Below are 14,995 nucleotides of genomic sequence, written 5' to 3' on the forward strand. Positions count from 1 at the left end.
TGATTGCTATGAGACCCCTTCAGCAGAGGCCGAGGACTCCGACCCAGTCTGATGCAAAATTGCAGCCGTCATGCACTGTCTAGTCATAGATTGACTCCCAACCAGTTCCTCAATCTGATCCCTAGATGGAAACTTCACTTTGACATTTAGAGTTGAGGAAACAGCACCTAGAGCATGAAGCCAAGGTCTTCCCACAATGGCCGTGTAGGGAGAATAGGCATCCACCACAATGAAGTCCACTTCTACTACCTCTGAGCATGATTGCACAAGTAATCTAATCTGCCCCTTTGGTATGACAGTCTTCCCCTCAAAACTTATTAACGGTGAATCATAAGTCCTTAGATCCTCAAGCTTCAAATTTAGCCCCTTGTATAAATTAGGATACATAATATTTACACCACTACCCTGATTAACCATCACCCTTTTCACGTCGTAGCCCCCTATCCTCAACATAACCACCAAAGCATCATTATGTGGCTAGATAGTCCCAACCTTATCTTCTTCTGAGAAACCCAATGTTGGTTGGATACTCCCCTTAGCCCTTTTCGGCTCAGAACTAGAATCCTCGGCAAGGGTTCGTGCCACAGACATCACCCTGGAAGGACGAGAACCAGTCCTCCCAAGAACAGTAAAGATAAAATTAATCGTACCCAAAGGAGGCCTTGAAGAAGTGTTGCCCTGATTTACTGAACCTGAATGATCTCCCTGCCTATTAGGCCGATACAAAAACTGCTTTAACCTTCCCTCCTTAACTAACTGCTCCAAATGATTCCACAGGGTCCTACAATCCTCAGTGGTATGACCCCTTTCTCGATGATACAAGCAATGAAGGTTTTGATTACGCCTCATGGGGTCACCTGCCATCTTGTTGGGCCATTTTGAAATATGGTTCATTCTGGATTTTCTCCAACAGCTGATGCACCAGTTCCCAAAATACAGTATTAACCACTTGAGGAGTGGTAGGACCAAATTGCCTAGCAAAATCTCTTCTGGGCCTATTGTTGTTTTATCTGTCCAACCTGAAATCCCTCCTCTCCTGAGGAATAACCTTCGCCTTTCCCTTACCTTTCTGCTGATCTTCCTCAAACCATTTATATTCATCAATGCGATCTATGAGCCAACATACACTCCTCACAGGCTTTATGGTCAAAGATTTCCTTAAGTCGTGCTCGGTAGGTAGGCCAACCTTGAAAGTCCTTATTGCTACATCGTCAAAATCTCCATCGATCTCATTGAACATCTCTCAGTATCTATCAGAGTATGTTTTCGAGGTTTCCCCTTCTCGCATGGCCATGGACAATAACGAATCCAGGGGCCGAGGAACTCTACTACATGTAATGAAGCGAGACCCAAACTCCCATGAGAGTTCTATGAAGGAATCAATAGAACCTGCCCTCAAGCCATTAAACCACCTCATCACCATAGGTCCCAGGCTAGAGGGGAAGACTTTGCACATTAAAGTTTCATTCTTAGAATGCATCGCCATCTTTTGATTGAAATGACTCACATGCTCCACGGGGTCCGTTTGGCCATTATAAATGGTGAATGTTGACTGGGTAAATGGCCGAAGGAGCTTCCCTTTTTCCACCGTACGTGTGAAGGGTGATTTGGAAATTTGGTGCAACGCCTTACTCATAGCATCATTTCCCAAACCTCTGGAGGAAGGCTTCTTGCCCTCACGACCATGAAGGTTATCCTCCTCATAGGAAAAAGACTCACTAGAAGGAGTTCTTGACCTAGGCCTGTAACTACTACCCTGGGTGTCCTCAGAAGAAGGGTCAGAAAAGGAGGGAGTTCGCCTTCGCCTTTCGCGGTGTAACTTCTTCTTCAGGTGGTTAATCTCTAGTTGCATGGCCTTAGCATTTTCCTAATGAGGAATTCTGCTTCTACCTCGTGAATGACACCTACTAGTGTGCACTGCATGCACACTGCCCTCCCAATCTCTTTCCTACTCAAGATGCAAGAAGCGATCCTCACGCTAGGACCCCAAAGACTCTGCATGGTGTGGACCTGAGCCTACCATAATGTTAAACTTCCTAAAACACAAGATTTTCCACAGACGACGCCAATTGTAAGGTCACAATTTGCACCCAAACCCAACAGTAAAAAGGAGATAGGTCCAAAAAGCCCAATACAATGAAATTTGTAGAGAGTGAACTTGAAATCTAGGTTTTAGTAATGTTAAACAACAAAATGATGGGTTAGATCGCAACATCATACACGTTGGATCGTTTATGTAACAGAAATCGTCCTCGGACTCAAGCCAAGGATAATGGATCTTTCACTCTTTCAAAATATAAACAAAAAAAAAAAAAAAATATGTAACTACACATAGAGAAATATAAAAGAAAGATATTCTACCCTCAAAAGAATAATCCATTCCTATAATTGTTAAAATATGCAAGAAAATTTTAAATGTTACAAAAAAAATTAACCAAAAAGTCAGTAGTTAAAACACAATGGAATTATTTAGATGAAACAATCTACTGGTGGGTTGAACCTAGTGCTAAGTAACCCATAGGATAATAACAATCTATTGGTGCCAATAATTTCTCCACCAAGCGGTTAGTCTCCCAAAATTCTAATATATCATTATCTTTTAGTATTCGAAGAGTTCAATTATTATATATACATAATTAAAAAAAAACCATTTCAATATGTTTAATAATATGATTCAGATTTTGATGTTGGTTTGTTTTTACCCTTTCAATCCTAGGGTTTCAAAAATTTTCAAAGTAGCATCTAGTTTTTAATTACATCTTTAGTAAAAAACCTAATTATATACATTCCCTATTTGTATATATCCCCCTCCAAAAAAAAAAAAAAAACGTTTGATATATACAATGTATTAATGTAGAGTTCAAGAATTTTAAGGTGTTTGATTTTTACTCGGACTCCTTTTAAGTGGAGAATGTATATATATATATAAATATATATATATATATATATATATATATATATATATATATACACGGTTACTTGAGGTCTATAAAATTTAAATAATTTTTTTTAAAAAATAGTAATGATGTGGCAAATTCTAGAAAGGTCAACAAAAAGTCAAAAGTTTCGGTTTGAGTTTGAGTTGGACTTGTTAGAGAGATAGAGTTTCACTCTTTGTTAGTTTAGATTAAACAAAAATAATTTTGTTTTAAAAAAATGATAATGATGAGTTTGAGTTTAAGTTGGATTTGTTAGAGAGATAGAGTTTTACTCCTTGTTAAGTTTGGATTAAACAAAAATAATTTTTAAAATATTTTATTTAAATATTAATGATAATGATGAGTTTGAGTTTAAGTTGGACTTGTTATAGACATAGAGTTTCACTCCTTGTTAAGTTTGGATTAAACAAAAATAATTTTAAAATAAAATGATAATTTTATTTAAATATTAATGATAATGATGAGTTTGAGTTTAAGTTGGACTTGTTAGAGAGATAGAATTTTACTCCTTGTTATGTTTGAACTAGAAAAAAATAATTTTATTTAAATAAATCTGTAATTTTCTTTAAATATTGTGTTAACGTGAAAAATTATGGAAAATGATGAGTTTGAGTTTAAGATGGACTTGTTAGAGAGATAGAGTTTCACTCCTTGTTAAGTTTGGATTAAACAAAAATAATTTTTAAATAAAATGATAATTTTATTTAAATATTAATGATAATGATGAGTTTGAGTTTAAGTTGGACTTGTTAGAGACATAGAGTTTCATTCCTTGTTAAGTTTGGATTAAACAAAAATAATTTTAAAATAAAATGATAATTTTATTTAAATATTAATGATAATGATGAGTTTGAGTTTAAGTTTAAGTTGGACTTGTTAGAGAGATAGAGTTTCACTCATTGTTAAGTTTGGACTAAACAAAAATATTTTTTTTAAATAAAATATTAATTTTATTTAAATATTATGCTGACGTGAAAAATTGTGGAAGTTTCAAAGATTTCGGTTTTACTTAAATACTAGTCGCTAGCCCGTGCAATGCACGGTATAGTTAGCATATTTTAAATATCTTCACTTTATTCAATGTTACAATAAGTTTTTTAAAAAAGTCAAAAGATTTAGAGTTTATAAATTAATCAAACAAATATATATATATATATATATATATATATATATATATATATATATATATATATATATATAACACTACACAATAGAAAAATATAAAAGAAAGATGACATACCCTCAAAAGCATAATCCATGACTATAGTCTTTGAAATCTGCCAAATTGTTTCAAATATTAGCAAACAATAACCCAAGAATTCAAAAGTTAAAACTTCTAAAAAGCAAAAATAATTTAAAGAATTAGAAGATTCAATACCTATAAATTATTGATATATATATATATATATATGACTACAAAATAGAAAAATATATGATAGAAAATATTCCATTAGCTAGCAGAACTTCAATTCAACATCCAACTTTAATGGAAAGAAAATTGTAATGGGATGGGAAGAAAATATGGACCAATAAATAAAAGTCAAATGCTGACCTCCATGACTATCATAGAAAGGAGTGGAATTGTCCAGATTTGGATAAGTTGCATGCTACAAAAGAAAACACTGTAAATTTAGCATACAATATGGAAAATTATTGAGATTATAAGTCCACTAAATGGACCCGTTGAAAGCCGACCTAATATTCAGCATGCCCCTTGCCCTTGGGTTAAAGGGCACCCCCACCCACAATGGATGGGTAGCCCACACATCTCAAAAAAATATATATATAGAGCACTAAACAATTGATCATAATTATTTAGAAAAAAATATTAGTATCTTTGTGGAGAGAGGCCAACTCATCAGCATGAATCTAACAAACATTGCTTAAAAAAAATTATAGAGAGTATTTGACTATGTTCTCTCTCTCTTAGTGTTTCTTTACTCCCTTGAGTTTAGCTTTAGGTTTTAAGAGTGTTTATATATCACTACTTAGTAGTAGTTGTGTAGTAGTCGGTTTGTTTAGTTTCCTTTGGGCTTACGTAAAACTAATATGGATGAGTCCCCAAAAAAAGTTAAAACTAATAAATTAATTAATTAATTAATTAAAATAAATTATAATGAGACGTAAATTTATGAGGTTTGTAAAATTGATGTGTCAAAATTTTAAAATGTCAACAAAAAGTCAAAAGTTTCGATTTTATATTATACTAGTATTATGACCGTGCGATGCACGGCTTAATTAAAAAGATATATGTAAAAAATTAAAACTATATTAATAATTAGAAAGCCACATGATAAAACCCATTAATATTACGACATATAATACATATAAACATATATTAAGTCACTTTGTATAAACATGGTCTATAATATATAAGTTCTACATATTAAAACATAAAATAATGATTTATAATCAAAATAAATATTATTTGAAACTCTTGCTAATCTAATTTTAAGCGAAGTAAAATTTTGAATTTTTTATAATTTAGGAAATATATATTTATTTATAGTAAATTCTTGGTAAAAAAGTGTGATTTACGATAATTATTTTAATAATTAATGAGAGTGTAAACTATTTTTATGCATATACTAGTATGACCTAGTATTATAATTGTATGTCAAGAGTATTGAATTACTTAAAATGAACTATATCAATGACACCTATGACCAAAGAAATAAGCATTTCGAGGAGATAGAACACATCATTAGAGGCTTATGAGCACTATTTTCTTGACCCATCATGTAAGAAAAGAAGGAATAAGTGATAGCCTTATGTGTGAAGTGAAGTGGCTTGAGATGACTAAATATGAGATCTTCACATGCTTTAGTAAAAAAAAAAAATCATCTGCATTCCACAACAATTACTATAAAATATCAAACATTATTAATACCAATATATCATTTAGCTAGATTCCTAATAATTAAAGTGTTTTTTTGCCAATCTAACAAAATTTTAATGTTCATATAGAAGTTATCTACATAAATTATAATGTTCATGTAGAAGTTATTTTCACCTTAAATTCTATCTTCCATTCTCTACAATCCTACTAACATATATAATTCTAAGAAATCATTGCCATGCCGAATGGGTGTAGCCATATCGGCAACATTTTTGACTCCATAAAAATGGGGAAAAGCCTTTATGCATGTTTGGTTTTGTACAACCCTTTTATGAATAATTTACAAAATTAAATATTTACGAATATCAATAAAAAATGATCAACTAAATAAATGAAAAAAAAAAGAATAATCAAAATTTGTGGCATAAATATGAGATCCACATGTTAAAAAAAAAAAAAAAAAAGAAGAAGAAGAAGAAGAAGAAGTAGCATCCATACCTGGAGTCACTTGAAGTTTCAATAGAATAGATATAATCTTCAATGAAATAGATATAATCATATAATAGCATTTGTGTGGACTTTGCACTTAGGATAACATGTTGAAGGGTAAAGCTTTAAGTTCTTGAAATTTCATAACGTGAGCTTCAAAGCTTTAGAATAATCTGTAACATAAAAATAATTTTAATTAAAGTGAATATCATAACATGATTAAAGGTAGAACATATAATTTGTTTATCAAAAGAAGAGGTAGAACGTATAACCGATAGAAATTTAATGTGATAAATATTCTCAATAAATAAATAAATAAAGTGAAAGAAGCCAGGTCTTACGGCTTCCACTATAGCTTCCATTGGATTAGGATGCTCATGCTGCAAATACACCTTGAAACTTACAAATCAATAAAACCCATTATAGAACAAAACCATCCAACTAAACATATACACAAAAAAACTAAGAATACAAAAAATATAACCTATGACGAAGAGAGCATAGTCCGAATAAGGAGTTTGATGGAGGCGAAGCAAAAATATTTATAATTTTAAAAAAAATTCCAATTGATTTTATTCCCTATGATCTAATCTCTAGTTTTAGATATACTTGAAGATAAATATGAAAATTTAAAAAAAAAAATTGTTGATAATTTATACACGAAAAAAATGTGAAACTGATTACTGAAGATAAGAACCTAAATTACTGCAAAATTTGATTTCTAGATAATTCATAAATTGAAGAGGAAAGATAAAAAAGAAAGAGAAGTTGATATTAACAATTAAGGGAAAAAATTAATATGTTAAAGTTAATAAATTATAGGAGAAGAAGATAGAAAAAAAAAACTATTATATCTATTTTTTTTTATCCTAAAAAATATGAACAAATAAGTGAAATAAGGCTGTTGTTTTTCTTGACCGAGTAGAAATATAATTTAAGTAAAAACAATAGTAAAAAATAAATTAATAATAAAAGGATAAGATGAAGAATTTGGATTGTAATCAAATTAAAATTTTTATCAACTTAGAAATAATAGGAAAAAAAGATAAAAACAAAAACAAAATTATATCTATTTTCTTAAAAATCTAAAAAAAATTCTGCATTTTGGTGAAGCCACTTGGCACAACCATAACTTCTAAGCACAACTTTTATTATATAGTATATGATATGATATATAGATGATATATTTTGAGTTTGATTTTAAGTTGGACTTGTTAGAGAGATAGAGTTTCACTTCTTGTTAAGTTTGGATTAAATAAAAAAAAATTTGTTTAAAAAAAATGATAATGATGAGTTTGAGTTTAAGTTGAACTTATTAGAGAGATAGAGTTTCACTTCTTGTTAAGTTTGGACTAAAAAAATAATTAATAAAATGATAATTTTATTTAAATATTGTGATGACGTGAAAAATTGTGAGAGTTTCAGAGGTTTCGGTTATATATATATATTAATGATAATGATGAGTTTGAGTTTAAGTTGGACTTGTTAGAAAGATAAAGTTTCACTCCTTGTTAAATTTGGACTAAACAAAAATAATTTTATTTAAATATTATGCTAGCGTAGAAAATTATGAAAGTTTAAGAGGTTTCGGCTATATATATATATATAATATCTTTAAAAATTTAAAAAAAAATTCTACAATTTGGTGAAATCGTTTGGCGCAACCATGACTTTTAAGCTCAACTTTTATTATATAATAATATATGATATATATATATATATATATATATATATATATATATATATATATATATAATGTTTAAATGGATATTTTGAGTGAGTTTTAAGAGTAATTCTTAGGTACTCTCGAAGTACGGAGAATGGTGCTTCCTCCTCTCACATTTATGGTGGAGTCCGTTCATTAAATTCATGGTGGGGTCTACTATGAATGTGAGAAGAGGGAGTACCATTTCATTATACTCCGGAACTATCTAAGAATTTTCCGAGTTTCAATCGCCCCAAACACCCGCAAATATAGAAAATATATTCCCCGCAAATATAGAAAATATATTCTGAAATTAATTTTCTTCAAACCAAACACAGTCTTAGATTTAATGAATTCCCAGAAAAGCTTATCACATACAATTTTATTTTTAAGATCACCATTAGAATTGTCTTGAGTTAGACTTTCATAGGCATGAGCATTATGACACTTAAAACTATCCATGGCAAATAGGAGTTAAGGATCATACAAGGAGATTAATCCTACCAAAGTGATCATATGCTCTAATACCAACTGGAAAAACACGTTTAGACCCCTACAACAGATTGCTTCCATGTTTTAACAGATTAACTCAATTATTCACCCGGGTAGTTAGTTAATATTCAAGCATAATACAGAATATGAATAAAAACATGAAAAACAATAAAGAACAAATACATATGCACACAGACGATATTTTATCACGAAGTGGAAGGCAATAGGTAAAAACAGTCTAAGACAAAGCTCAACTCAACAAGTTCACCACGAAGCTTGTTGTGATACAAATGATACTCACACGACTTCCCATTCATGTAGTCATAGCAAGTACCCAACATCCTCGCTCATACTAGCAATTGTAAACTCCTAAACTTGTGCCTTCAAAGTTGCTCGTTGCGACAAGTTGATCCATCAACCACAAAACCGTTCTCTTTGTCACTTCAAGGCTTCTTAAGGATTTGATATAGTCTTTGTGGTTTCAAACAGCAACTCCAATACAGAGTTAGTGACCTTTGTTTGGAAGTAAAGAAGGAAAGTCAATTGAAGAGGTAGGAAGAAGGCTTTCAAAAGGTTTATCAAGCTTAGTGTTGCTATCTTTCTTCTTAATTAATGAATTAGAGTTGAAGTTTCATTTAAATGCAAGTAGGATCTGAGGTACTCTTGTCTACAAATCAGACATGAAATTCAAGATGGTAGATTTCCTTAAATGATTTGCTAGACTGAAAGTATAACGAAAGATTGCCAAAACCCTTTGTCCAAAATCCATGGTTCAGTCTACTGATCAAGCAATTTCGCTCGTCAAATCTTCATTTCAGCACAGTGAGTAATATTCTTTAGTCTTCATCCTCAATCTCACACATATAATTACAATTGAACATATTTGAATAATTACAAACAAATTTGTCATGGAATTAGCCAATGCTAAATCCTAATAGCAATAATGCGATCATTACTGTTAATATTCTTATTTGATTGGTAATTTGGTATACAATTACTACATATGCTTTTTATGTACTTGCTTTCACTGCTGTTCCAGTTTGAATAAATTCATCTATACAACATAAAGAGGGAAAAAAAAAGTGAGACAAGGTACACAAATAGCTTACTAGTTACTAGTGTGAAGCCCATATACAGAGTTTGTGTTGTACAATTCAATCAAAATTTGGCTCTGCAGGCTTTTGTAGCAAGTTGACATCACTGGAACTTGTTTCAGCAGAGTTGTTGACAACCCCCCTACTTCTACTGCTCTCCAGTAGTGTTTCTGCATACCTCATCCAAAAGAAATCCCTTGGGGCTCGTCCTAGCTCCCTAGCTCCAATTTCAGCCATTTCCTTCAACTTTTTATGCCTACGCCACGTTGCCTGTATGAAAAAGGCTGCCCATGTTCGCCACTGGTGAGAGTAGACCCTAAAAATGTGTTTAAGTTGTTTTCCATGCACCCTTCGGAATTGTGATGCCACAAATTTTAAGTCCTCTGCTCCTAGAGCAAACGCCTCAACTTCAGTTATAGCTTTCACCATGTGTGTGGATGATGGAAAGATGACATTTGGACGCGGGTCCAAGGCCCATGTCAGTAGCTCCTCACCGCAGAAGTCGCCTGAGCCAATCCTGTATGAGTTGGAAGACCCAGAGCGGTCACCATCTGTGGTGTAAGAGTAAAGGTGACCTCGAATTATAAAAAGCATCTGCTTGACAGGGTCACCTTCACGCACAAGGAACATATTTTTGGTGCATAATGCAGGCTTAAGCCTCTCACATATTGCATCCAACATTGTTTCATCCATTTGATTAAACAGCGGAACCTATTTAATTACATCATAAAGCTTGTACATTAGTTCTTAATTATATCATACGTTACAAAATTAGTTACAATCATAATCGATAATTTTTACATAGTTCTCCAAGTGTCATAATAGTTCTCTAAGTGTCATAAAGTACTATCCATGTTAAGGATACAAGTGTATAAGAACAACTTACTCCTCGAACTAAAGAGAGGCAGAGATGGCGCTTGATCTTTATCCGGAGATCCATAGGGAGGCTATTGAGAATTTTTTCTTCATCGACCCCTCTAGTAGCCAACCACTTGTATTGATCATATTGTCGAATACTCTGCTTTAGTTCTGGAGGCATCTGTCTATATTTCATCCATTGTTCTGTATCAGTTCTCATGATCCTCCACTCTTCCAATCGCAGTGTTGCTGATTGAAGGAATCTCTGCATGTTCAAAATGGGTGATCATTATTAGGTAAATGAAATCTAAGGTTTCTTGGATTTCATGAAAGCAATCACGGACATTGTTAAGTGCATTTTTCATGGTCTCAATCTTCCTAAGGTAAGTATTTTACAAAGAAACTGAACCTAGAAGCAATTGTACATCTTTTTTCTCAAATTAACTCAGCACCTTATAATTTGGGGTATCCTCTACATGGATGATCATTTTTGGAGTCTGTTAAGATAATAGGTTTATAGAGATTATCCAGGGGACTTACTTGCATATTTCCAATGAGCAGTGTTAATAGAAACAGCCCAAGGGTGGCAACAACGAGGGCAAAAACATCTTCTCCCATGGAAGTACTTGTAAACATATTATTTCCTATAGAACTGCACATCATTTCTTTGTAAGTGAACAGCACAAATTGATAAAAGAAGAGCACAAGAGTACCAGTAATCAAGGATATTGTTCTATAGAAGAATTTCTTGTTGAATGGAAATGAAATTGATATATTGTTTTGGAAAATAAGATGGGATCTCTTTCACACCTGTCACCTATAAGCTCCTACATTAATTTATTGGTTGCTATCAATTTTGCTGCTGACAAACTGAAAAACATGTAATTTAAATTTCACAAACAGCATTTGAACAATAACGATAAGGTCCCAAATACATATCTAATATCTAATCATTGTTCTGAGCAACTGAATTAAGGGTTTGTGAGGCTAATTTTATACCTTAGCTGCCTTAAACCCCACCAGAAACAGTAGAAGTACTTGGTGAAGAATTGGGCGGCTACAACATCTGTGGTCACTGCATCTCCAAATATACCATACTGATAATAGATAGGACTTGCATTTGTATTGCATAGATTTGTGACATTTGTCGAGTTGAACCAATTGGCCCTAGAAACATCATTAACACTACGGCAATCAAAGTATACATTTTGACAAGTCGGTGACTCAAGGCTGCACACACTTCTCCAACATGCTTCTTGGCGCTCAATTGCTAGAATGTACCACCAAGCTCCTGAAACCTTCATCAAAAGAGAAAAAGAATTGGATTGGGTATAATTAATTCAACTTAATGGGGTCATATAATTTTTTTTTTCTTACAATAAGTAGAGAATGAGAAACTTGAACCAATGTTCTCCCTATTAGGAGGATGGAATGCCATTGAACTACATTGAACTACAAGGCTCTTGGCCTAAGTAGTCATATGAAGAATTGTGTGTTACAATGAATTCGATGAATAGTATATAAAGTGGAAAATTATTAGAAACTGATAGACTACAATAATGTGGAACTCTACGCCTATAAATGCAAGCCATTAAGTATAAATACATTATATAAGCTCATAATAAATCCATATTCTTTCTTCATTTTTATGTATGTCTTTGTTTCATAAATTATCCTTTGTGTTTGGACTATGTTTATGAATTTTACTGTTCTTGAATGTGTTGCAAGCGGTGCTCTCTTCCTCCCATTCTTTTTCTTCTCTGATGTTCGTTAAAGAAAGGAAGTCAAGAGTTCTGCTGTACGACAGTAGTTCAGAGTGTGCAGCTTGACTACATATGTATAGCCTTATGTCTAGTTAGTTAAAAGAATTAGCTTGTGTCAAGACTCAAGAAGTAATTAGTTATTTACACGTGTTAAATGTGATTGTGACTTTGTGTTAGAATCTCATTCACTCTCCTATATGCGTATGCATTTGTCCAAAACAAAAGGATAATTATCCCACATCTTTTAAGTGCACGTAGTATAACTTCTCCACATTTCCTTAAAAATTACCATGATTTTTGAGAAATTCATTCCCTTCCCTTTCCCCTATCCTTGAGTGTGTGTCATTGAGAATACGTTTGGATCCAGCGTTTTCCAGCTGCGTCCACGTTTTTTTTTTTTTTTTTTTTTTCAACGCGTGCTTGTTACTGGTTATTGGTCATGAACAGTGATTTTAGGCCAATGAACAGTAACTTCTGGAATGAACAGTGTTTTTTATCCATTTAAAAATTATTTTGCTACAGTATTTTCAGTTTTCAGTTTTCAGCAATAAGTTCTATCCAAACGGACTCTGAATCTAAAATTTAAATGAAAAAAGAAATCCTTGGATAAATAAGAGAAAAGTAAACTGGAGAATACATTAAAACATTGAAAGACCATTGTTATATGTTCACTTGTTTGTTTGAGATGACTCTTTTTTTATTGAAAATTAGAAAGAGATAGATCTACTATTTTTCACGCTTTAATGCACAATAGCTGCCTAACAAATGCCGAATCCCAAAAGAAAGCTCGAATGAAAAATGAGTTTTCTTTCTACTCACATTGCTTGCCACTAGGTAAAGCACAAGGTTATAAACAGCTCCTGTCCATACTGTTTCTGACAAAAGACCAGTTGTATTAACAATTTGCGACGAGAAAGGATAGATGTGAAGCACCCTAGGGAGATACTGAATTAACATGATGAACCACATGGCTTTTTTTCTTATTGTCACTTCAGTACCCTCAACATTGGGTATGACTACCCAAGCTAACACCTGAAAATAATGTACATTAAAAATAAAAATAAAAACAACAAAGAAGTCAAATCAAACTCCATTATGCCATGGAAACTAGAAAGGCAGTGATACCCAAGAATTTAATTTGGCATATATACCTGAGGAAGTGGCAGGGAAACCAAGAGGTCCATCCAGAAACCTCTTCGAAGGTACCTCATTGCAATCTTTGAAGGGTCTATGACTAGCTCTCCTCTTCCAAATATACGTGAAGAAGGTGCTACATAAGCTGTATGAAACCGAACAAAGATCTGAATCACATAAAACACATCAAGCACAGACCTTACGATGGTGAGGACAACTTGGAGACTCGTTGCATTAGTTAAGCAGACTTGGTCTCTCATTATAGGTGACAATAAAAACATTGGATCCACGAATAAAGAAATTAGACAAGCGATTGAGAAAATCTTGTTCCAGTTGCTAATGGTTTTTCCACTAGGATCCAGTATCCTCTTCTTCTCCTTCTCATAGTCCTCAGAAAATACTCTACGCAAGACTTTATCTTTAAAACTCCTTGTCTTCTCAGAAAAATCATTGGCCTTCTTGGGTTTTGATTTAGGTGTAGTCTTACACTTAGTCCCATCAATATAGTAGTAGTTCTCTATCACATCATTTACACTGTCAGCTACTTCAGCATCATCTAGAACTTGAGTTCTGGATAACAAAAGTATGAAAATAATCTTATTAAAAACTGGGACTAAACTATGCTCATTACTAACATCGATATACAAATCAAATTGCATGTAAGAAATTAGTAGAGGACAGACCTTTTGAGTCTTGAATTTCTGTGACCCATTTGTCCAATTGATGAACTCGATCGATCTCTCAATTTACTATCAGAAAAGCATGTAAGTTATTTTGTGAGAGAATTAATGCCGTATCCTTGATTCGATTTGATTGCAATGAGTTTGAAGCCAGAAAGAAAGATCAAAGACCAATAATGAATTGTTTATAACTCTTTGTAAGTGGTTCTACACAAAGATGCCAACTCGACCATGAAGCTTTTCAGACTACGCCACTTTATAAAGCTCAAAGGTAAATACATGTTAACCAATACTTTGCACACACGTGTGTACACGTGCGTACTCAAGAAATTGTCAACTCCAAAAACATGCTTTTTCAGACCACCTCACCTTTTATCTGTTTCTCTTCCGTTATTTTGGAAGAGGTCAAAACAGTGTTGTAGTGATTATCTCCTCTTTAATAAAAATTTTCTGTTCATCAAAAAATATAGCTGAGAAGAAAGAGATACAAAACTTCAAGCAGGTCACAACCGAACTAGGAATGAAAGAGATGGAATCGATCCATTCCTTCTAGACTAGACTCCAACAAAAGAGTTGCTTGTATTTGTAATATCACAGTTGGTTTGATTAATATATTATTGTCCAGTATAATATTGCTGGATTTTTTTATAATATTGTTGTGAATTCAACCTAAACAAGATTGTTTAAAACGTAACCTAGTACCAAATTAAAATTAAAATTGTCTCAGTTACAGAAATTTTTTTTTTTTTTTTTAGAAACACACACACACATATATAATAAAAGGGGATGAGATAAGGGAATACATTCACACGCCAACACCAAAACTGCATACCGGCAGTTAGTGTCGCGAAGCAAGTGATAAACTCCTTCTCAATATCACACCTTACCGATATGGGACGACTCAACAATACTGAGTGTCACGGCAATTAATTACTCACACACCGTTAGACAAATATATATATATATACACACACACACACACACATAATTTATTTATTTTGT

The 14,995-nt window shown here is 32.8% G+C and overlaps 1 protein-coding gene across 1 annotated transcript; it reads right to left on the reverse strand.

The window, feature by feature from the left end:
* Positions 1 to 9,497: 9,497 nt before the first annotated feature.
* On the reverse strand, positions 9,498 to 14,187 carry LOC142608271 (protein CNGC15b-like). Its single transcript, XM_075780016.1, has 7 exons — positions 13,997 to 14,187; positions 13,331 to 13,883; positions 12,999 to 13,211; positions 11,416 to 11,714; positions 10,957 to 11,068; positions 10,445 to 10,681; positions 9,498 to 10,269 (listed from the first exon to the last, which is right to left on the reverse strand). Exons 1-7 carry the CDS (start codon positions 14,023 to 14,025, stop codon positions 9,619 to 9,621), a joined length of 2,094 nt encoding a protein of 697 aa, XP_075636131.1. The 5' UTR covers positions 14,026 to 14,187; the 3' UTR covers positions 9,498 to 9,618.
* Positions 14,188 to 14,995: the final 808 nt, after the last annotated feature.

The sequence above is a fragment of the Castanea sativa genome, chromosome 8 (genome assembly GCF_040712315.1).
Source record: "Castanea sativa cultivar Marrone di Chiusa Pesio chromosome 8, ASM4071231v1".
NCBI lineage: Eukaryota > Viridiplantae > Streptophyta > Magnoliopsida > Fagales > Fagaceae > Castanea > Castanea sativa.

What these genes read in the sequence shown, in the direction of transcription:
- LOC142608271 (XM_075780016.1), bottom strand. Translation starts at nt 14,025, where the DNA reads ATGGGTCACAGAAATTCAAGACTCAAAAG. An exon ending in TTTCCCTGCCACTTCCTCAG is followed by an intron (nt 13,212 to 13,330) that starts GTATATATGCCA and finishes CATTATTTTCAG; the next exon opens with GTGTTAGCTTGGGTAGTCAT. An exon ending in GCCTCTCTTTAGTTCGAGGA is followed by an intron (nt 10,270 to 10,444) that starts GTAAGTTGTTCT and finishes GTAATTAAATAG; the next exon opens with GTTCCGCTGTTTAATCAAAT.